We start from the raw sequence: 24,294 nt of genomic DNA, 5'->3' as shown, positions 1-24,294 counted from the left end.
GGGCAATAGGGATGACAGAGAAAATGTTGGAGTGAAAGAAATGAAAGAGAGAGGGTTGAGAGGAATGAGGGAGGTGAGTAAGGGAGTGAAAGAAATGAAAGAGAGAAGGTTGAGAGGAATGAGGGAGGTAAGTAAGGGTTTGGGAGTTTTTCTTTTTTGTTTTTTTTAGTTTTGAGAATGAAAATTATTTAAATATCTTTGACCTGAAAACTTAGAATCCATGATAAATGAGGGTATTTTTGTCTACTATAATCCAGTACACATTGTTAAAACATACCAACTGAAAAACAGACGTACGCGTGTTAACAAATCCCTATATATATATATATATATATATATATANTATATATATATATATATATATATATATATATATATATATATATATATATATATATAGTTATAGTTATAGATTATGTAATTTTGTAATTATAAAAAAATTCTAAATCTGCAGCATCCCTCATAAAGGTTCTTTAAGAAAATGTTGAAAATTCTAAACCTGCAACATAGCTTATAGGGTTCTTTAAGAAAATGTTAGAAAGTAGGGTGGGAGAGATGCCCTTTATTGACATCCATATAAATGCTTGATTAAGTGTCCACAAAATTTTGAAAATACATAACAATCAATCATTTTCAGTGCTTTGTAATTCTATATTTATTTCGTGTTCGAATTTTCAACCGCAGCCAACGGTTATTCTTCAGAAAACCATTTCAGTAACGAATTCTGCAGTGACAAGAATGCTAGTATCAGGCGAGAAACCTAAATTTCTCAGAATTTGTAAACCATTTGTTCAGTGTATCCAGCCTCTTTCAGGATGCCAGAAACCTGCAGCAAATCAACAATAAAATACAGAGCATGATTCCAGGGATCCATAAAATCAGACACATCACAAAATAATTTCATACCTCTCCTTGTGTCCAGTCCTTGGCCTTCTCTCCAGATATTTGTTTCATCATCCCAGGAGGTCCACATACCTGAAACGCAGGTGATAATGGTTCGGAATTAACTGGAGAAACGTTCCAAACAATAATCAAACTGCTAAACATTTACCCTAATCCATCTATAAACCTTAATGGAAAAAACTGAAACATACATATTAACATAAAATAGTACGAGGCGATAGTTTTGGCATAAGGATTTCTGACACAGATCAAGACTATTTGCAGATTGCGCCAACCTTCAGAAGTTTAATTGTCCATTCGTTTTAAAATTGAATAGAATTGATTCTGAAGTCTTGAAAAGTAATTGAGATTTGTGACCAGATTAATATCAGCTACAAATATATCTCGGAATTTGGTTTCCGAGCAGCCGAGTTTTGATTTGATTTAAAATCACAAAAAACCAAGTCAAAACGTGCTGTCTGAAAAACTAAGTTAGAACTTAGCTGCCCGAAAACCAAAGTCCAAGATACATCTCGGCCAAAATCACGAAAACCTATTTCAGAATTCGACTTCCCGAAATCTGAATTCTGAACCACACCTCGGCTAAATTTACAAAAACTTAAGTTAGACTTCGATTACCCGAACCGAATTCTGACTTATCCAAAAACCATGCTAATGTAAATATTAACTACAGTGTGCTTCCTTGGGAAATAAAAAAGCAAAAGTATGCTATGTCAGAAAAAATTTCTACATAGCATTGGCCAATAGCTCAAAAGCCATGAGCCCAGTAGCACCTGATCCTAACGGGAACTATTTGCGCCTGGGTCCAAATCCCTAAGGTTGCCCCCACTTTAGAGTACTCTCATCATGACTTCCGGAGGTGGACTTCTCCTTTGTCCACCTCACCCCTTAAAAAAATTACGAATGCAACATTTAATCCTGGGCATATTTCAGCTATCTGACATGAATAAGTTTTCTACTAACAGTGGTATTAATTCGGACTACTCACCGCTGAAAACAATGACCAACACTGCCAGGGATCTTAAGCACACACCAAATGAGTATTTTCCTCTCAGCATGATATATTCCATACCCAAAGTGGTATTACCAGAATTTGAACTGTAAACCACCTAATTATGAAACACGTGTAACTACCACTAGTGACAACCAATGCAGTATCTCACATGGCTAATTATTGCCCTCAGAAGAAAAGAAAAAACATGTTATAATATTCCTAAAGGTTCAAATTAGATTTTTAAATAGATCCTCAGTAGGACAACATTAAAAGAGTTCTGTTAATGCTATGTAGGTATTACTTGAAGAAAAACTCACCAGTATAAGAGTATCATCACTAGGAGCAGGTAAGCCTTTCACAACCATATCCTTTGATATGTAACCTGCACCTCCTCTCCAATTTTTTGTTGGATTATCAACAGTGTAGAATATCTGAAAATTTTATCAGAGAAAAGAGTTTCCAATTAAAATATTTTGTAATTGGCTAATAATGTCATCTTTGCTAAAGATTTTACCTTTAAGTTTGGGTGGCTTGTTGCTAGAATGTCAAGCTTTTGTTTAAGCAGAATGTCATCTGGGGAGACATTAGCATAAAGTAATGATACCTGTACATGTAAAAGGCCAATAGAAGCTGTGATATTCTTATGCAATTGTGTTTGTCAGAAATAAATAAATTAAAAAAACAAATTAATATGCATAATAAACAAAATGACAGTACATATATACCGATATGAATTAAGATGCCCAAAAGTTTAAATAAGTAAAAAAATAACAGTCAACACGGTACTATTTGATAACAAAATTACGAGTATATAAAAACAAACTATATATATTCAGGGAATGAAAAGCAGACGCTTACCACCTACCTGAGTTTTGTCGTCAGGATTCTTCAAAATAGCTTCAATTACCTGAAGCATCGGAGTAATTCCTGAGCCTCCAGCAATCTGGGTCATACAATAAAAAAAAGAAAAAGAGAGAGCTCAGGCAAGTATAGCAGGGAAAGCAAATAGAGATATTTATACAAACTCAACGTATCACTCGTGCCATTAGATCTACATGAAATAAAGTGATTAAAAAAAGTTCTGAGTAGGCTTATATCACGAGTTCTGTGTAGGCATCCAAACAAACTTTTGAGAGAAGGAGTACCTAAATTCATGCTTTTCCATTTTGAAAGACAAGGTGACAAAATAGGCTTAATATGTTGAAAAGAATCTTTTATTTAGGAAGTATATACTTTCCAGGAGCCACATTCAGTAAACTCAGTCCATCTTAAGAATAAATTAAAATGATGATACCGAACACAATACCCCAGTATTGTCCATGGCTACAGGTGTGAATATGCTTACCATGCCAATCTGTTTCTTCATATTAGGAGTATATCTGAGTTTTTCAATGGGCCTGAAAATAACAAGGGTTTCTTATATAAATTTTAAATATGGAAAGTGTCCTTCTGATCTTAAATTGTTATTTCAAATGACATACCCTTTCACTTCAACAACATCACCTGGTTTTAAGCTTGCAAAATGCTGGCTCATCTTCCCTTCAGGATACACCTGAAACAATTTGAAAAGTGGATCAACAAAGTGCTCCTTTAAAATGGTAGGCTAGGGTCTGGATGAACAAACTTCTCCATAAGCTCCTTATGGGAGAGAAAAATAAGAGGAAATTTTGAAATTAGTTTCTCCATGAGCTCATTTGTAAAAGCTCTCTTGTATAACTATCTTTTTTTTTTTTTAACTTCTGCAAAAGTTAACTTAAACTTATGGAGAAGTTAATTCCTTTTTTTCTCATCTTATATCTCTCTCCTAGAAGCACTTGTCGAGAAGCTCTTCCAAGCATAGACTATCTAAAAGGTGAGAAACGTAATGCCTTCATAATGGTGACAAACCTTGATTAGCAAGTCAAAATATCCTTTGGATTCTGGATCTGAAATAGGAGTATACCTGAAGATTCAGAAACAAGCACCCTTTTACATTAACATCCATGAAAGGGACCCAAAAAAAGGTCACACAGGAAGGAGTAACATGATAAAGAAATAGTGAGAAGGGAAATTTAATCTTTTCATTTAATAATTAATGTGTAGCTAAACGAATTTCTGAGGTCCAGAAAATAAGTGGAAAAGAATACACAACATATGAATGCTTTTCATATACATTTAAAACCAACGAGGTAGGGTGTTAAGACGACAACAAGCCTTCTGAAAAGCTGTACTAAGTAATCACACTAAGGCCATCGTGGCAAACAGAAAAATAAGTTTAGAGAAAAAGCATATGAAGACTAAAATTTAAGAAACTGATAATAAATAATTGTGAATGTTTCAGACTGAAGATTGGCATAAGGTTACATGATCAAGAGGCATAATAAAAAATTATCTTGAGATGAACTCATTGTCTGAACAGGAAAACTTACGGGCGTACAACAAATTTTGGTTTTCCTTCAGCATCTTGTCCCAATGGAGCCCTGCAGTTAATCGTATGCTTTAAACATAGTATTGGAACAAAGAAGAAACATGTCATAAGCAAAAACATATTAACGATTGAAAATCTAGCAAAACCTTGTAAGGATGCAAGAAGCAATATCCAGACCCAATTTCTGAGTGGGATCAAACGAAAACCTGACACCAGTCACAGGAGAAGAGACACAGTTATACCAATACAAGATAAAAGTTGAAAATGCATTTGCACGCATGAATCTAAAATATTAATGAATATGTGCATCAACAATGAAACCATGCCTTGTATGGTTTGGCTTGAATATGTCAAAACAGTTGAATTAAGTTCTTTAAATAGGAGCCTTATCACTTGAGAACTTACAACTTATTTGATAAGCAGCCTCACAACGAAACTTACACGATAACATAATTAGAGCTTAATTAAATAAGGGCCACAAACCACTTTCATAAACTTAACCAAACCAAAAGCAAGCTTGCATGTTAATACGACCAGATAAGCTTAACTAAGCTCCTAAGAATCTCTTCTAAACACCTGTCTTTTTCTCCAAATTTCCAGCTCGTTGCTTCAGTTGACGTGCTTATTATGATAAGCATTTCAATTCTCTTAACCAGAATATTTTACAAAGTAAAAGTTAGACAAGCATTTTCGACAGATAACTGGGTGTGATAAGAAATAAGGCTTCAGTATTGCTAGATAGAAGCATGCCTTCTACACACAGCTATTTACGATCCACGATTTGCCATACCTGAATAGCTGAGTATTGTGACTAACCCTGGCAGTGTCCTGCAACTTAAACTCGATCCATTTGTCCGGGTTGAGCGCTGAAAAAGAAAAGTACAGAATCTTGTTTGTGAAGCATTAGAAGCGAAAGGCAATTCCAAATCAAATGCACACCCACACTCACCGGTATTTCTACTTTCCTCTTGTTCTGTTTGTTGCGAATGAACCTGCAAACAGACACCGTAACCGCTTTATTATTCCGTTAGTGTTAGTGTTCATACGAGAAAAGAATCGATCCAAAAAATCAAGAATCATCTTTCAAAAAACGATAATTAGGAATGGGAGAGAATAATTACGAGGCTGGGAGAGGAATAGTAGTAAAGGAAGGAGACTCCGCCGGAAATGGCGGCGATAGCAGCGAAGGGAAGGCGGAGATTGGAGTGAGAGGGGTTGGATTGGGCAGCGAACGGTATCGGAGTAGCTCTCGCAAACCTTCTCAAGAGAGCAGCCATTTGGGTTGTGTTTTAGGGACAGATTCCAGAAGCGCACAACGCAAGGCAAACACAGCAAGGGATCAAGTGTTTCAACCCCTAACTCTCACTTTCACGCCTGCTTCTGTTTGTTTTTATTGCAAATATTAAACGACCAGTCGTTGCCACTGCTTCATAAACCCTTCTTTTAAGATTTTAAATTGTCCTAAACAAACACAACCTAAATTAAGATTTCTTTCATCCTTAGTACACGATAATTTGTGAAGGAAATATAATGAGATAAACCATTTTTTTACAGTTTTTATACTCTTTGAAAATATATAATGAATATATTATTTGCTTAAACAGCAAACTAATTGGATTCTTATTGTAAAAAACACTTCCTTTTACAATTTTGACATTATGTATCCATTTTTTTACGAGAACATTGCTCGTCAAAATCCAAGACTAATTTGTGGATGTGACAAATTTCAAGTTCAGCATTTTCTTCATATTTTTTTCTTTGGCAAACGCCACATTAATTCTTAAATAGATATCAACACATAATATTTGTTGATAAGCACACGAACTTTGAAATGAATTTTTTTTTATCTTGTTCACTTAAGTAGATTTGAAAGAAAATAATGAAAAGAATTTAAGAGTGAAAAAAACAAACAAATTGTATAGTTGGTTGGCATGTTAGACTAGCTCAGATTTTATGTTAGTTTTGAAGTTTCTTTATTATGTGCAATACTTCATCTAAAAGTTAATTATGAAGTTAATTTTAATGAAATGAGAGTAGTTTTATTGAGTTAAAATAAGTTTATTTTATGTTAAATATAATGTTGTGGATAATTTTTTCCACAAGAAACAATTCATTATATTAGGAAAGATGTTCAAATTTAAACAACTAATATTAGATGTACTAGTTCCATAAGAAAATATTATTGATACTTTATTGATTTGATCTAGTTATGATTATATTTTAATGAATATCATTATTATCGAATATTGATGAGTAATAAAGTGAATAAGTCTTGATATATTTTTTTTTTATAGAACTTACGTTATTTAAAAAAAACTATAATTATTTATTAATTTAGGTAAAAAAAAAACTTTAAATGCTGAAAAGAATTAATTTTTGTGGAGATAATTCTAAGATCTAAAGTGTAATTAAATTGGTGAAAGTATTTATGCATAAAAATTATTGGTAGAGAAAGAAGAGCACATATTCTCTTCACAGGTTATCCACACTCGTAAATATATAGTCTATATATTTATATAAATATTTTTATGTGTTTATTATTATATCAATCAACAATTAAAAAAAATATAACTCTTAAATAGAGTTAATTCATAACAAAAAAAACAATATATATATATATATATATATATATATATATATATATATATTATCATACCTGAAATAGTTTAAAGATGTTCTATAGAATTTTATCTAACAAAAAAAATTTGATAAAAAAAATTCTAATTAGAAATCTAAGCATATGATCATAGAGAATATTTTTGAGTCACGTGTATACTTCATCTATAAACAACCTAAAGAACTAAAATATCTCAAAAGAACAAAAATACTTATTCTTTTAGACTTTTTATCGAATGAATATATAAAACTCTTCATCATGAATTATTTTATGATTATTGATCTTCAAACAAATAAAGATTGAGGTTAAAAATATAGAGAAAATGTATAAAAGAAGTTATATATATATATATATATATATATATATATATATATATATATATATATATATATATATATATATATATATATATATATATATATATATATNATATATATATATATATATATATATATATATATATATATATATATATATATATATATATATATATATATATATATATATATATATATATAAAGATAGTAATATTTATATAATAAATTTCTTTTAACAGAAAATATAATCTAAACCTTTTATTATTAAAATATTATAATATTCTCTTCTAAAAATCACCACTATTTTTATACTATTTTCTACGTTCCACAGTTACTTTCTAATTCAATGGTTTTAGAAAATAGGTGAAAAAAATAGTAAATAAGAAAAAATAGTTTAAAGTTCTTCTTTTATTTTATTTGTCTCAAAAACATAAAATAGATGTGCAGTATTTTTTTTGTTTTTCTCCCAAGAATTTGTTAACTTTAAAGAAAGTTATCCTATATTGTTGAATCTTAAATCTAAATATTATGATATATACTATTTTTATGTATCTCGAATGTTGGAAACTGATAAAATATTTATTCTAGCTTTTTAGTATTATTAAGTTATGATGTTAGAAATTCACAATGTTATTAAATAAATTGTATTGTTTTATTATTTTTAATTTCAACGTGGACATGTGAGTCTTGAAGCTATGATATTTGGTATAATTTTCAAACATTACTTGTAACTTTGATGTGATATTCTTGAACTTTATAACTTTAATAAGAAACAGCCAAGTGTCATTGCTTCATAGTTTGTTCCCAACAATCATGTTTCGCTCCAAGTATACTCAAACGATGAGTTTGTTTTATGATGATTGAACAATGATACTTAGACAACATTTTTTAACAATATTTGAATATCATCTACGTATATTGGTCTAGAATTACTTTACAATCAATAATAATAATCATAAATACTATCATGAACCATTCACAGAATGACACGTAAATAATGTTCAAATATTTAAAAAAAAATATTGTCTAAGAATCATTATCCATTATTACCTCATCAATTATTGCTTAGACACATTTTCTAAATCGATTTACTAGAATCCAATGACCAATTAAATTAGAGAAGTATTTTAGTTGTGATCACTTCAGTATCTTTTCATCCTTCTTCAGTCTTAAAAGTGAGTGGTACATCCCGTGTTCTAATTCTACAAGTTTCTATAAAATTCTCGTAATTCTAAATAATAATAAAAAAAATGTATACAAGCTCCAATTATTTCGCATTAATATATAAGGTATACTTTCTATCTCTTTATTTCTTAAAGAAAATAAAATTAATAATATGTGATTTCAAATATATTGTATTGTTAAAATAAGGGAGTGATTGGTATAGTTGCTTTTATTTATCACTTAGATAACTTATTTTCATTTTTAATTTTGAAATATAATTGAAAGATAGGAATATCAAATATAAGATAGTATATAATTTTTATATACTACTATAGATGATATCTCCTAAATATGTAGTCACTATCACTGTAACTATAACTTATAACTTATATATTTAATATATAAATAAATTTTTTTATCTCATTTTCGTCGAAGAACAGATATTTATATTCTCTTTTACATTAGTTCTTTCATTGTTATAAATATTAATTAAATATTTTTTTATAAAAACAAAAATCACAATAAATGAAACCTCATTTTATTAAGTACTCAATTTTAAAAGGAAATACATTTTCTTTTTTTCAATGTCAAAATTTAAAAAAGAAATTATAACTTAAATATAAATTAAGATATTCATTTGTAAATCTAAATTCATATAAGAAAGAAGATACATAAATTATTATCTTAAAATTTTGGGTAAGAGATGTTATCAATTCTTTAAATAAGTTAAACTCATGACTCATTATTGTTATAATATATTTTATGAGTTTTTTTCAAGTCAAAATTTCACAATTCAATAAATTAAATTATAATAAACTAGGGGTCTAACGCAAAACATCCAAAAAAAACAGAAGTTCAATATAAGATAGATTAAAACTAAATTATCACTTTTTTCAATTATCTCAATTAAGTGTGATGACTAAAACAATTCGAAAGTTAAAGAAAAATAATTTTATAAAATAAATAAAAACTTATTCTGTTTTAAAATTTGATTGATTCAAAATATTCTTTAGATCTTAAATTTCAATTAGATATGATCAAATTTTCAAATGAATAAAAATGAGGAAAAAATTTAGAAAAATGAAAGAAAGAAATAACTTGTGAAAGAAAAAGGAAAAATGAACATGAAGTGAAGGGTTTTTCACTCTAATTTTTTCTATTCTGTTTTAAACATATTCATATATAATCAAATTTATTTGATCACATAAAAAATTTATTACAAATTTTCAACTCAGTCTCCATCCATTCAAACAATTTTATTTTCTACCCTCATTTACTTCTTTATTATAACTTGATCTAATAGTCTCTTAACTAATTAAATAAATTCCCATCCATCAAAACTTTAATTTAATATGTGATTATTTCCTTACATATATAAATATAACATGCAGGCAGAGAGAGAGAGACATTTATTGAAGAAAATTGCAAATTAATAATCAGGGGAGTGGGGACAATCATTGAGCATGAGACAAATGAACTTTTTCCTTTTTAAATTTGAAAAGAACTATAATGTGTTTCATTGGCCGGAGCATATGGAACAAACGGAGGAGGAATGGCAAATGGATTTGATGTGCCTAATTTTAATCGAACACTAAAGACGCGCGTCAAGTATTTATTGTTTTCCGTGGTATTGTAGAAAGAAACAAATAATATCTAATAATTCAGTGAAACAAATAAGTTGTGACATGACGGATCACATGTCCTCGATTCAAAGATTACAACTTAGAGTAGTTTTATTGGATCCACCATCTATCGCATTCATTGATTTCCTCAACGGTCTACAATGTACTAGCCCAGAAACTTGGAAAAAAAAAATACTAATAATAAATATAAAAATCTAATGTTGATTTTGATTTTTGTTGAAAGTAACAATAAAAGGAAAATAACAAAATTAAGAAAATAAAATTGAATGTATTAAACTTAACTCAATTTAACAAAATAATTTTTTAAGATAAGGTTTGTATTTTATATATTATAAATTAATTTTATTTTTAGGCGATGCTAAACTTTCAATTAAAAACATTCTAAGGTACTGCCTTAAATTTCGTACTACAGACATAAGCAAGGCAATGTTGGAGGGTGGTGTTTTTACCTGTTACTTTTTTGGAAGCTAGTTGTCACTTTTTACTCAGTTACCTACCCTTTTGCATTTTACATGTCACCAATTATTGGTTACTAGAGTATATAAATATAAAACCTTATATATAAGATACATTGTGGTTATTTGAATATTGTCATTTTGTCCTAGATTCTGTTCTGGGGAATCTGGTATAGAAAGTGATGTCAGCTTGTGCTCTTGCTGATTCGGCTTTAAAATCTGCTATAGGTTTGCCAAAGGCCAAACACCGAAACCATGAAAACCCAAGCAACAGGGTCCTGGTATTTAGTGACGTGACTGTGACAACTTTCTTGAGCACTTGTCGACTTTTCACTGGTGATGGTAAATAGACGCTTGCCATTTAGAGGAGAAAATATTTTCATAGAAACTGGGATGCTAGAGATGCTAGAGAGGGGCATATTGATGTCTCTGCAGACACTAAATCACCCTCCATTTCTTACTGGTGATGCCTTTAGAAAGAGGACTCAGACTCGGTGCAGAGCGAAATCAAATTTAAGCACAGGTTTGCAGTTATCTTCTGAAGAGAATGGAAAATATGCAGAGCCAGGTAGTTCCCTTATGAGATGTGAAAGCTCTGGTTCTCTGATAAGCCAACCAAACACTGTTGGTGTTATAGGAGGAGTGTCAGTTCTATCAACTCTGATTTTCTTGGAGAAGCTTGCTTGTTGGGGTTCAAGAAATGGTAGGGAATGCCCACCTTTCGTTGTTTCCAGTGATTCTGTGCTAAGCAAAGTGCTTTCGTTTCGTGGTCCCCTCTCTTCTGCAAGAAGCAGAATCGATCGTATCAAATTGAATCAGGACCTTGTGATTGAGAATTTGAGATGCAAAAGGAATTTTCTTCAGCAGTCTGGAGCTCAGGGATTGGCCATGCCTTGCCATCTCTCACATGCGTGGCACAGTGAAATTTCTGAGGATAGTTCCCTACCCTTTCTTCATGTTGGTGATTGTGTGGCCATGGAACTCAAAAACGCCAAGTTGAAACCAATGCATGCTGCTTATACTGTGAGGATTGGATTGCTGACTACGGATTCCGCTTTTGTAGCTAGTTATTACCAGGAGAAGCTTCAAAGTCAGGTATTCATAATGAATCGTTTTAATAACAGAAAGTAACAAACATTCCAAACACTTCGCAAATTCAATACTATCGGTTGCTTTCGGTACTTTTGTTGGTGTACCAGATTGAATTTTATTTTGTGTAAATGATGGTAAAATTTATGTGCAGGGATTTGAAGTAGTGTTGCTAGATAAGGCTACCGAGGAGCATGTATTGGTTCCTGCAATGGAGGCATTGTACAGAAAGGACATCGAAGGGGCTAGAAATTTATTGAGAATTGCAATCCATGTTCTTTTGGTTAGGGCAGTGAACCTGGTGCTTCTGGCATCTGATGATTTGCTGGGGGTTCTCCCTCACAATGATCCTCTTCTCAGGAAATGTATAGACCCCATGGATGCTTTGGCAAGGTCAATTATACATTGGGCAGAAACAACGGCAAACGTGCACAAGAAATTATAGTACCCCTTCTTCCGAAAGCCTGCCATAGTGAAATCACTCCATGTTCGCTGCCAATCACGAGGATGCCTATTTTATGTTTCTTAGATATAGCAGAATATCACATTGTGATATTTGTCGTTTCCAATCATGAGAAAGCTAGAAAGTGTTGGAATGCAATGTTTATTCTCCAAGACAGAACATCCAAAAAAAGATTCGACTTTGTCATTGCATAAGGGATTCTATCGACCATGCAAAGCAATTCTATCGACCATGCAAAGCAATCACATGGCGTACAATAAGCCTAGTAGGTTACGCACAACATAAGGGCATTACTAAATGCAAACCTCCAAATCTCGGGTAAAACAAAATTTAAGATCAACTGCAAGGTAATCAAAGAAGCATCATGAAACCATAACAAGTAAATGGTCTTATATAATATCAATAAGATCGTTGATAATAGACCATAAGTACGTGAACGAATAATGAAAAATCAAAAGTCGAGCTCTTCAATTCCAAGACTGCAGAATCTAAAAACAGTTTGACGATAAAATATCATCACCAGCAGCAGAACCCCTCTACATTATAGGGGATAAAAATATATTTAATTATAATTACAAATTTTATTTCCAGAGGCTCCTTGAAAAAGAGTTTCTGAAACTCCAACGAATTTATCAAAGAACTGATGGGTTATTTTGAGTGATGCACGACATTTTAATCCGAGAATGCCCAAGAAGAAATAAGGTGATGGGCTATAGCAAAGGGTCCAGGGAAAACTATTGGCGCATTTTCACCAGTACTTTCCACGTTGAAATCTGAAGCGAAGCTTCTGTTCTCTTCTAGTCCCTTACATATTTGCTCGACCTTTTCTGCTGCAGTTCTTTGGGTTTCCTTGTATTTAGCAGACGTCAATGCTTTTCTTACTTCTTCTCTACTGTACCACTGAGCATCTAGAAAAGCAAGTTGCGGAATCAGTTGTCGCCAATTAAATAAACGAAACAAAAGAAATTGAGATAAACTGAAATTATCTGTGCATAAGTTCATAACTCAAGGAAAATACTTGCATTGCCTACACCATATATACGGATATGGTGCAGCTGAAGTTTCATAAAAAAGTGACACGTGTACAACTGAGAAATCAGCCACTCCACCAACATACAAACGTTATACCTAAATCTGTCTCACAAATAAGGTTTTACAGACTAACTCACCATTTCAAGTCATGCATATAAATAAATGGGAAATAAGAAAAAAAGAAAACAGTATCAGGGCTAAGTTCTAGTATATATAAGCGAGGTCAATGCACCTTCTAACTCTTTCTTGTCCACAGTTATTTCAAGCGATTTTGCATATGCAAAGAACCCAACCATCAACTGGCATGGAATGGCACTTGGTCCAACTAGAAAAAAAAAACAATGTAGATTGTCATATTAATAGACAATAAGGGGAGAAATATAATTACAAAAACTAATAAGGAAAATGGTAAAATACACAGAATTATGTTAACTCATCATTACATGAGATTATGTTCACCTGTAGTCAACTTCTGAAAGCTGCCCACGCGTTTGAGAAGAATTAAGAATTTCAAACATATTTAAGATATCACCAAGTTCTTATTTACTTTGAACATGTTCAAACCACCACAGAACTACCAGCAATTAATTTCAAGAATTCACTCATGTTCTCCATTAGCCACATGCAAATCCCCAAATTAAAGTAAGGTGTAAAGAAATGGACAGGGTCAGTTCCTATTGTTAATCCAACGGGTATCTAAATGAATTAAGTGCGAATTATTTGAGCTTTTTCAAGCTAGACCAAGTTCATTTGTAAGTTTGTACCTGAAGCTAAGATTTCTAATTCAAAGCTCGATGTCAAAAGCTCACGAATAGCCCTTCTACATGTGCATGAGTGTGTACATTTTTTTTATCAGCACGCATGAGTGTGTACATAGAATTAATATATTGACCAGGTAATTTTAGTTTCACTCACGAGGAAAGGGGCATTATGTATCCAGAAATTATGATACTTAATATGCAAATAAAACTATATAAGATCATTAAAGTTACCCCAAAATTAATTAAGAAAAGAAAAGAAAAAATTCTGTTTCAATTTCTTTTCCTTTTCAATCACAAATATGAACACTAAATTTGAAATCAACCAAACTCAAGTAGCTTGTTTTTTCTATAGCGAAACTTGAGCTTCAAATGCTTAGCTTAACTCAATTTGTTTCAGCCCTAGCTAATACCATACAAATAAAAGCATATTCAAATAATATATACTTGAATGCTTTTACTAAAAATCCTTATTACGTAACTTTGTATATTCATGGACACATGCATGGGTTATCTTAAAAACCAGTATATATAGACGTCTTTGGTGCAGGGTTCAGATGTACTTTTTAATCATTTTCTGATAATGCAAAACCTTATTCTTTCACCTCCTTTCTTTCTTTTCATCTTTCATGGTATCTAGAGCCGGGTTTTTTTTTTGTCACAATGACTTCTTCCTCCTCCTCCACTATTAGCACTCCTCTTCTTACAATTGATCGTTCTTCATTTATTCCCTACACCTTCAATACCCCTATCAATCGCAAATTGAATGAGGACAACTACTTGATTTGGCAACAACAAGTCCTTGCCACCGGGCCTCAATCTTATGCACTTCCTGGATGGTTCTTGTGCGCCTCCACGCTTCTCCACATGCTTCTCCAACGATATGGATGTTGCAAACAATATAATTTCTCAAGATTTTCGCAATCATGAACAGCAGGATCACCTGCTAGTTGCCTGGCTGCTGGCTTTAATGATCACGCCTATCCTCACCAAGATGGTGGACCTTCATACGTCTTCTCAGATAAGGGATCGGCTGAACACCTACTATGCCACTCAAACACCTGCCAAAGTAAAAAAACTCAAAATCCAACTCCAACAAACCAAAAAAGACAGATCTGGTTAGTTGGGTCTCCTATTACTCCCGATGACCATATTGAAGCTATCCTAGATGGTTTATCCGACTGACAGTTTTGTCATATCAGTGACCTCAAAAATCGTTCCTCACAGTATTCAAGATATTGAAGCCCTTCTATTAGCCCAAGAAGAAAGATTTGACAGACACCGCCTCCAAGAACAACAGATAGTGCAAGCAAATGTTGCTTCCACCTCGAATAATACTTCAAGAAATTTTAACAGATCTTCATCTAGTAAAAATAGAGGAGGCAGGTTCAGATTTAACAACAGAAACTCAAGGTCTTCCTTCATAAACAATACCAGAAACTCAACAACAAATAATTCTAACCACATGAATCGGCTCCAATGTCAAATTTTTGGAAAAAATGGTCATAGTGCTCTGGACTGTTGGCACAGGTATGAACAAAACAATTCTACTTCTATAACAGCTAACTCCTCTCAACTTTTTCTCTCATGTGATAATGATTCATCAATTCTTGTCACACCCTCCACACTTAATGATCCATTGTGGTATCCTGGTAGTGGAGCCATACATCACATTACCAATCATGCTAATATTTTCAGAAAAACACGTCTTCAACTACAACGACATTGTAAAACTTGGAAATGACTCAGGTATGCGCATCTTTCATGTATGTAGGTACTGCACGTTTTAGGTTTCCACTCACAATCATCAATCTTGCTTAATAATCCTTTGCATGTTCAGGAAATTATGAAGAACCTTGAGTGTATCTAAATTTGCCAAATAGAATAATGCGTTTTTTGAATTTCACTCTAACACCTGCTATGTTAAAAACCAGGCAACTCAGGAGATAATTTACATGGAAATCTTAAAGATGCCCTATATGTTTTCCCTTGTTATAACTCAAACAAATACTATGTGCACTCTGCTACGTATAAACCTGTGAAATCTACGTTTACTCTTTGGCACTCAAGACTTGGCTATGCATCATCCAATGTTGTTCAAAGTGTGCTTACTGCAATATATCTTGTAATAAACCGAATACTATTTGTGAATCGTGTGTTCTTGCTAAGTCACATGAGCTTCCATTTTCTAGATCAAACACTGTTTACACTGCTCCTTTACAATCAGTGTTTATTGATATATGAGGATCTGCTCCTAACTCGTTATTATATTCCATTTCTTGATGCTTTCTCACGTTATACTTGGCTATACTTGATACACTCCAAATCTCAAGTGCATCTGTTTTCAAACTGTTCAAAGTTTTTCCAGAAACTCAAACTGGCTGCAAACTAAAATGCATTCAAACAGATAAACTAAAGAATTTCTATGCTTTTCTACTGTTTTACGTGAGTATGGAATATGTGATCGCCTAACTTGTCCATATACACATGAACAAAATGGTTCTATAAAAAGAAAACATAGACATGTGGTTGATGTTGGTTTTATCATTATTGGCTGGATCGTCTTTACCTATGAGTTACTGGGGGAAGCTATTAATTTTGCTATATCTATTATTAACGTGCTGCCCCACCTGTGTTGAATAATGTGTCTCCATATCGTCTTCTGTTTAAAAATTTACCAGACTATCATTTTCTAAAACCTTTTGGTTGTGCTTGTTACCCTGTGCCACACCCATATAATTCAAACAAACTTGATTTAAGATCTTCTTTATGTTTATTTATTGGTTACACTCCTAATTTCAAAGGATATGTTTGTAAATCTCTTTTCATGTTTCAAACCTAAATGTTTCTCATGCAAACAAAAGCGATATGATAAAATTATCAAAGACTAGAGTTTAATTAAAATTAAGTGATATACCAGGCCACGGTTGAGAACTGTGATATACAACTTCTCCCACTTCAACACGAGTCTCTTCCCATGTTTCTCTTCTCACAGCTTCCTCCAAGCTTTCCCCTGGCTAAATGGAACAAGGGGATAGAATCTAATTATATTTTTGTATAGAAGGAAAATAAAAATCAAATCGAAAACAACTATGAAACGCGATCCCCAGACAAAAAAGAACTCTTAAGCTCATGAAACCTGGCCTTAGAGGCACTTTTTCTCCTTTTAAGGAGAAGGTTGAACTTGTCACAGATAAAAAATTACAGAGTTTTTGTCTGTCAGCACGTATAATAGTGACCAATTTACAGAACCAAAGGAAGTTCAAGAATTCCAGACCACATAAATGGAAGCTTCAAGGAACACAAACAGAAAAATGTCAATTTACCAAGCTATGCTACCTCATGCTGTAATGTGACAACAGAAAACCTTTTTAAGTCCCTAAAAAATGAAAGGTCTTAAAGTTGTCGAGATGTACCTCTGTGAAACCTGATAAGCAAGTATACAATCGATGTAGACGCATTGGTCGCTTAGCCAAAAGAGCACGGTCATTCTCTCTATCAATTACAAGCATAATGACCACCTACATAAGATCATGTAAGCAACAAACAAATAATTGATTTAACACTTGATCATCCTTTTATCAAATCAACACTTAGAAACAGAAGACAACTAACCGGATCAACACGCGGGTATATCCTCTTTTTGCATGAACCATTAGAACATTGCTTCCTTCGTCCAGCTTCCATTGGGACTGTTTTCTCACCACAATGTCCACAAAATCGTGATACATTATGCCATTCTAGCAGCGCTTTAGCCTGGCTAGGCCAAACCCAGTTATTAAGAAGTTGCAGTGACATTGCTCCGACAGTATCATACACTAATTCACTATATAAGTAATAGTTTGATAAAAGGCCAACTAAAATAAGATAAATAGATAACTATGAATTTGACGCCTCTAAGAAATTGCGCATTTTATTACAGTATAAAATGTTTGACTAAAATGCAGAGTGGTACTCACCAATTAAAGTGATAACTTTGATAACTCAAATATAACTTAATAGACTATATTTATAATTTTTATTTCTCACAGTAATAAGAGTTTTGTTTTATGTGCTTCATATAATTAGAATTTGTAACTATTTTAGTGATAATGTATATTATGTAACAAAAAAACTTAGTGGTTTGATCATGTTACAAAATGAACTTACATGACCAGCAATAGCCAAGCTTCCCATTGCTTGCAAATCCGACCAGTCGGTAGCCACCATGAGCGTTCGAAGCTCCACAAAACTCAAACCCGTTTTGCTACCCAATTCAATTACCTCAGCAGAAACATCGATTGCCCAGTAAACGGCGTCGTCCTCTGCACTCGAATTCAGATACACCAACGAGTCCACACTCAACTGGGCACCGGACTTGTCGAAAATAACCCTGAGATCGTCCAGGCCGAGCCAACCCAGATGCCAAATCGGTGGCGAGTCGCCGGAGCTGGCCTCGGACGAAGCCAAGGGCCTCCCATTTCTGAAAGGTAGTACCTTGAAGCTCAGTGAGGGATACGAATGAGTATTCGGTAGCCCAATTTTCGCGTTGAGGGCTTCAAGAGCTGAAGAGGGTGGAAGGGGGTGGCCTGAACACGAGAATTTGGAGAGAAGAGGGTTGCCGGCGAAGGCATGGGAGTGAACGTTTATGGACATGCTGGCGGGAGAAGCCTTGCTTTTGCGAGAAATGTCTTGTTAGAGATACCGCAGTTTGGTGGGGAGTCTGTTATGGAAGAATAATTTTGCAAAGCATTGAAGAAACTTGACAAGCTCAAGTTTTGCTTCCATTTTTGACAGGTGCAAGGTCAAAAGGGAGACTAGAAGTGGTTGGTAGGTGACGATGATCGTTGTGGAAAATATCAATAGTGAGACACGTGTCGCTTTTTCAGTTTCCGGTCCCACTCATGACTTGGCTACACTACAAACCATACAAAAACATTAAAATACTAAATATTTTACATCAAACTATATAGTTCGATACAATTTTTTTATTTAATAAAATTAATTTATAATACATGGTTTCAAAAACCAAGTTTAAAATTAATATTAATAGAAATTAAATAAATAAAAACACAAATATAAATTTTTAACATTTAAGTCATTATTGAATGTAAATTTAAATTTTAGGTATGAAAAATTTATATATATATATATATATATATATATATATATATATATATATATATATATTATAATATATCTATTCAAGTTAAAAATATATATATATATATATTATTTTAAATTTTTAATTATAACTATTATCTTATAAATGACCTGATCTAAATCCATTTAGACTAGATCAAATGGGATGAGTTAAAAATAATCCAATTCAAATTAGAACATATGGTCAGACTCGACTTGCAGTTATTTTGGGTACGTGCAATAGGTTAAGTTTATTTTAACAATTATACATGTATGTATAATTTTTGTGCTTGCTTATGTGATTTGAATTGAATAAACTGATCTATACTTAGGTCCATATTGATATAGTAAAATAAATTTTTAAAAAGATTCCTAGTTTAGACTAAACCTTTTTAAAAAGTCTATAATAAGTAGCTAGGTCAACCTTTTATAACTATATTATAACCAATCTTTTATAACTAGTTTTAGTTTGCTAATTAATTTTCATTTAAAAAATGTTGGTTACTTAACCAGTCAAAACAAGAGATAACAAATCATAGAATAACTGCTAAACCTGAATCTCACACAGCTATATTTTGATGCAGATACAAATCTTATAAAAACACAACCCTTCTATTTGAAGTAAACTTGCAAAAAATTCACACAATTAAGTGTTTTCTCTACATTTGTTTCTATGAATTGTGTGGATCATTTGCAATAAGCTTGATCCAACGTTGAAACTTACGAGAACAACGTATGGTGTGATGGAACTGGAAAAAGAAAACGTACCAAAGGCCAAATGATCATATTCAATGCATGAGTAAAAATAGAATACTATAGTTTAACTATTTAAGACCTGGGTTCGCTCCAGAAAATTTGACAATTGATGAACCTGAATCAGGATCGCACACAACTCAGAATTTGGTTTTCTTCTCACAAATTTGGCTAAATTCCTAAATCCATCAAAACCTCAATGTACAATGAGATTGCACATCTCTAATTAGAATAAGAAAACTATAACAATTGATAGAAAAAATAAGTAAGAACAAATAAATCTATGAACTGATCACCATCACCGAGTGATCACACTTCAAAATTCTGTCAACGAAGAATTCAATCTCCTAATCCAATTGATGAGACTTTTCAAGAGCACAGACTTCAATTCAGATTCCAACTCTACCTGGCAAGTTGTGACCAAGTGGTAAATCGTCAAGCCAATCACCATAAATTCGGTTGATTTTCTTGGGTCCCTTCCACTTCAGTAAATGTTTCTTGCCCTGCTCCTCTTCATTTGCAGGAGGTACACTTGCTCTCTGGCTTGGAGGAGCATCATTAGAAGGAACTGGTGTAGCTCTTGCTAAGGTTGGAATGGTAGCTTTATTTGAAACTGGAGCGGCACCTGCAGTTTCTGCCTCATTGCGTCCACCAGGAAATTGTAGCTCTGGGTTTGCAACACAAAAACACTAAGGAATCATGGTACTTCAAGAGTGTACACGTACATTTTGCTCATAATAAGAACATAAAGTTATTATCCCATCCTAGTGAAAGTACATCTAAATTTTTTATGAGCCGGGCATAAAATATCTGAGCCATTAGCAGAAATCAAGCGATGATGACAAATTGATCATTCAGAATTATGCAGAAGCAATATCCTGATCTTTTGTGATATATTTGAAAGACATAAATAATCAAGTGGGTCATGACACCATGTTTAATTCTTCAGCATGGGGATTGCTGGTAACACTCGAGATTTTTTTTCACAAAGTATGCCAAACCAAACTACTATAAACTTCAGTCAAGTGCACTCTTTGTATTTTAATTTTAATGCATTACAAAATAGATGGTCAACTACTTAATTATAGAGAAAATCTAGGACATTTCTATCACAGAAAATTCCTAACGACGGTTTATAGTAAAATGTTTATTTCCATGCATATGTGACATGTGAACAAAGATTTAATTAAACACTATAGAAATGTTTAATTACTTTTGAACAGAAGCAACGTCTGTTGCACCAAGAAATACTCAATGCTCATACACAAAGACCAAATGACACTCAATCAAGTACGCTCTTTGTATCTTGTTTGTTTAGGAAGCAATCTCTTTGGAGATTAGATCATTAACAAGTACAACAGCATCATAGAAAATGACCTTCTAGTTCTAAACATAACCTTGAAGGAGCTATGTTTGTATAGTTTTTTTCTACAATATTCATAGAAGACTAACTGCACAAATTAGAAATTCGACTTACTTTTTTCTGCTACAAGTGATTAAGGAAAATTTTATCAAAATCTGGTCTAAATCAAGAACTGATTTCAAATGATCTAACAGAACAAATGAAAACAATGTAGAACCAAAACCAACAATCAATCAATCAAAAAGGGAAATTCGAAGTACCTGCTTGCCCATGAGCAAAGTGACAGTCATCCCCAAAGGGGCAGTGCCCTGTTGTCTCAAATTTGATGCACAGTTTAGTCTTCCAATAGGTGGACTTAACATTCGACCGGGAAACATTTAAGCCAGTGTTGACAACCTTATTACTCTCTAAACAATTTGAAGGATCACCATATGCCTTTGGAGATCCATTAGTTCCGATGTTTATAGCTGTGCTCTCTCTGTACCTCCCCGAATCATCCCTGAACTTAGCAGGGTCTTCATGAAGAAAACTACATTTATCACCATAGGGGCATTCATCCCCAATATAATACTTCTTGCACAGCTTCATCTTCTGTATAATTTTCTGGTCATCATCCCAATTCCCGGAGGGTAGCCGCTCCTCATTGCGTAATCCAACAAGCTCTTGCCAGTTCGGGGGTGGCTGCCTCATGTCCTCAACTCCATGTGCAAAGTTGCAATTCTCACCGTTCCTACAAGCCCCAACTCTGAATTTTGCACACATGCGAGTCTTGAAGAAAATGTGGCTGGTTCCCTTATTAAAATTGGGGTTCTGAATCATCCTTGGAGGGCATGCCATTGGATAGGAGTTGTTGTTATCACCAATTCTTGCCCTCTTGATCGAAGGGGGTTGATCCTGCTGTGAATGTTGCTCCAATGAATCGTTGTTCATTGGAAATTGAAGCCTCACTTCAATGGCATCTGTGTCTGTCGAAAATGACGGCGGTGACATCATAAAAGATGGAATGTGGTCAGAGAAACTCATGGCGAAATTTTGATCAAATTCAATCAAATTTTGATTCTATCTTGATTTGATTCTTGGCTAATGGACTTGAATCAGTAGTATGTTTCAAGCCCAAAATAAACTGAATCAATAACTTTATCAAATTTAAAACACTGATATACAATCAAATGATCAATACTGAACAGACAATAAAGAAAAGGTGAGAGTCTAGAATGTGGACAGCTTCTGAGAGGGAGAAAGATGAAATCAAAAAATTGGGAATACCCAGATGAGAATGTTGGAAAGAAACTGGTGGGCTGATCAAAGTTTGATCTTTTAGGGAATTGATCACCGGTATTTAATAAAAGGGCGGAGAAGAGAAAGGAAGGGAATGTGGGGAGGCAAATGCGAGGTTTAAGCCTTTTGGTAGCATGAGAAAGTCAAAACCCTAGCCGCCTATCTAACCCTGATTGACTGATTAACAAGAAAAACAACAAATCAAAAAGAAATTATATAAAGAGATGGGAAAAAAAATTATCAAATTGTAATCAAAATATTTGTTCCATTTACAAGGTGATATTAATGAGAAAAATATCTCCTTTTATTCAATTGGATGGGAAAAAAAATTATCAAATTGTAATCAAAATATTCGTTCCATTTACAAGATGATATTAATGAGAAAAATATCTCCTTTTATTCAATTGGATTTTGGAGAAGTTTGTTTATACTTAAAATAAAATGTAAATGATTATTTCAAAAATAAAAATTATTTGTTTAATTACAATTTATTTTTTTTATTAAACATTTGTGCAATATTGAAATGAGTTTTCAACTGTTTCCCACTTCTTTTTTTTCAATTGAAACAAACCATTAAAAAATGCTATTTCTTTTTAAGTCATTAAAAAAATCAAACATGTCCTTCATCTAATTTTGATGACAAGATTTAGAAGAATGCTTGTTTTACAAAATTATGTTATATTTTAAAAATAATAATATTTTTGAAATATTTTAACTAGAAATATTGTTTTGATCTATATTTAAAAAATAGTAATTGATTATGATTTATTACTTTTCAAATAAAATAATTTCAATAAAATTGAAAGTACCATATGTATCAAGCATACTCTTTATATTCCAATAGAGATATCATATTCTCAATCTTCTTCAAAGAGAAATATAACAAGATATTAACAATAAAAAGATATTTTATTTTCATCAATCAGTTTTATTTAAAATTTAATGGCAATGTGTTAAGTTGGTCTCCATTTTTAAAAACCTTTAAAATATGTTTTTTTTATTGAAAAAGTATTTCAATTACATGTTCTTCTTAACAAAAAAAATTACTAAGGCAAGCAATAACATGACATGCCCTTAGTATTTTTTTTTTTAAAAAAATACTAAATTTAGATTCTTTTCAAAAATTTGGATGTAATTGATTTTTTTTTTAAATTGAGACTAACTTGACACACTCTTATCATCAAAGTGTTGATTAAACTTAAAAATATATCTTAAAACTTTGAGATGATAATTTAAATATCTATATTCAGATAAGACAAGGAGTGTAGTTTTAATCTTTAAAATAAATACATTTTATATTTCATCTATATTTGTTGATTTATAGTCGGTAAAAAAATATAATTGTGCTTTATAATTGATTGTGTATTTAGAATAGTAAAATTTGATTATTTTAATAATATTATTTTTAAAATTAAAGTAGACACTAAGTCAGGAATACCAATTTAATCGTCTGAACAAGTCTATGGTTCTCAAAATTATAAATTTGAATGTGTTGGTTTCTAATATGCATTGAGCGGTACTGGTGTGACGTTGAGTGCAACTTGGTTCTACAAGTCTAGAAACAATTGTGCTCTAGACTGCCGCTGAGCATCCACCTTGACCGCTAAGCAACCATTTGAGTGAATGGTTTAGCGTATAGTGGTGACAGGATACCGTTGAGTGTCATTTTTCACTGTAGGTTTAAAACCATTTTAATTCTAATTTGTTGAGCCTCACTAGACAAGACATTTTGCAAGAGGTTTGACACTTAACACTCTCTTTTACAAGAGGTTTTACGTTGAATGTCACTCTTAGCGCTAGTGTATGTTTTCTGTGATTTTTTAATCGTTTGATTGTTTGAGGTTGTTTGCCATGGGTTATATGTATGTTTATTATGAATTTGTGAGGATTGATGGATTATAACTTAGCTATAAGTATGTATGGTGTATGTTGTGAAA

At 32.5% G+C, this 24,294-nt stretch overlaps 5 protein-coding genes across 6 annotated transcripts; 2 read left to right on the top strand and 3 right to left on the bottom strand.

Moving 5' to 3' along the window:
* Positions 1-484: 484 nt before the first annotated feature.
* On the bottom strand, positions 485-5,696 carry LOC106766879 (NADH-cytochrome b5 reductase-like protein). Its single transcript, XM_014651657.2, has 13 exons — positions 5,426-5,696; positions 5,254-5,296; positions 5,095-5,170; positions 4,451-4,510; positions 4,306-4,356; positions 3,785-3,839; positions 3,379-3,449; positions 3,243-3,294; positions 2,763-2,840; positions 2,412-2,501; positions 2,215-2,328; positions 907-975; positions 485-826 (listed from the first exon to the last, which is right to left on the bottom strand). The coding sequence occupies exons 1-13, from the start codon at positions 5,579-5,581 to the stop codon at positions 770-772; spliced, it is 972 nt and encodes a 323-aa protein (XP_014507143.1). The 5' UTR covers positions 5,582-5,696; the 3' UTR covers positions 485-769.
* Positions 5,697-10,531: 4,835 nt separating this feature from the next.
* Positions 10,532-12,272, top strand: LOC106766466 (probable amino-acid racemase). The gene is made up of 2 exons (XM_022783773.1): positions 10,532-11,595; positions 11,744-12,272. The coding sequence occupies exons 1-2, from the start codon at positions 10,840-10,842 to the stop codon at positions 12,032-12,034; spliced, it is 1,047 nt and encodes a 348-aa protein (XP_022639494.1). The 5' UTR covers positions 10,532-10,839; the 3' UTR covers positions 12,035-12,272.
* A 145-nt stretch (positions 12,273-12,417) lies between these two features.
* LOC106769400 (nudix hydrolase 19, chloroplastic) lies at positions 12,418-18,678 on the bottom strand. The gene is made up of 6 exons (XM_014655007.2): positions 17,992-18,678; positions 17,458-17,598; positions 17,259-17,363; positions 16,760-16,859; positions 13,317-13,409; positions 12,418-12,960 (listed from the first exon to the last, which is right to left on the bottom strand). The coding sequence occupies exons 1-6, from the start codon at positions 18,475-18,477 to the stop codon at positions 12,725-12,727; spliced, it is 1,161 nt and encodes a 386-aa protein (XP_014510493.1). The 5' UTR covers positions 18,478-18,678; the 3' UTR covers positions 12,418-12,724.
* LOC111242076 lies at positions 13,418-16,744 on the top strand. Its single transcript, XM_022783774.1, has 3 exons — positions 13,418-15,372; positions 15,541-15,591; positions 15,777-16,744. Exons 1-3 carry the CDS (start codon positions 15,342-15,344, stop codon positions 16,232-16,234), a joined length of 540 nt encoding a protein of 179 aa, XP_022639495.1. The 5' UTR covers positions 13,418-15,341; the 3' UTR covers positions 16,235-16,744.
* A 975-nt stretch (positions 18,679-19,653) lies between the features above and the next one.
* On the bottom strand, positions 19,654-22,530 carry LOC106767594 (zinc finger CCCH domain-containing protein 39). 2 transcript variants are annotated; one of them, XM_022783772.1, is made up of 3 exons: positions 22,346-22,530; positions 21,340-22,044; positions 19,654-20,383 (listed from the first exon to the last, which is right to left on the bottom strand). In XM_022783772.1, the coding sequence occupies exons 2-3, from the start codon at positions 22,007-22,009 to the stop codon at positions 20,106-20,108; spliced, it is 948 nt and encodes a 315-aa protein (XP_022639493.1). In that variant the 5' UTR covers positions 22,010-22,044; positions 22,346-22,530; the 3' UTR covers positions 19,654-20,105. The 2 variants fall into 2 exon arrangements, with proteins under 2 accessions (XP_022639493.1, XP_014508003.1); XM_014652517.2 differs by having other exon boundaries at positions 21,340-22,530.
* Between the last annotated feature and the right edge of the window lie 1,764 nt (positions 22,531-24,294).

The sequence above is a fragment of the Vigna radiata genome, chromosome 7 (genome assembly GCF_000741045.1).
Source record: "Vigna radiata var. radiata cultivar VC1973A chromosome 7, Vradiata_ver6, whole genome shotgun sequence".
Lineage (NCBI taxonomy): Eukaryota > Viridiplantae > Streptophyta > Magnoliopsida > Fabales > Fabaceae > Vigna > Vigna radiata.
This window is presented reverse-complemented; position numbering and strand designations above follow the sequence as displayed.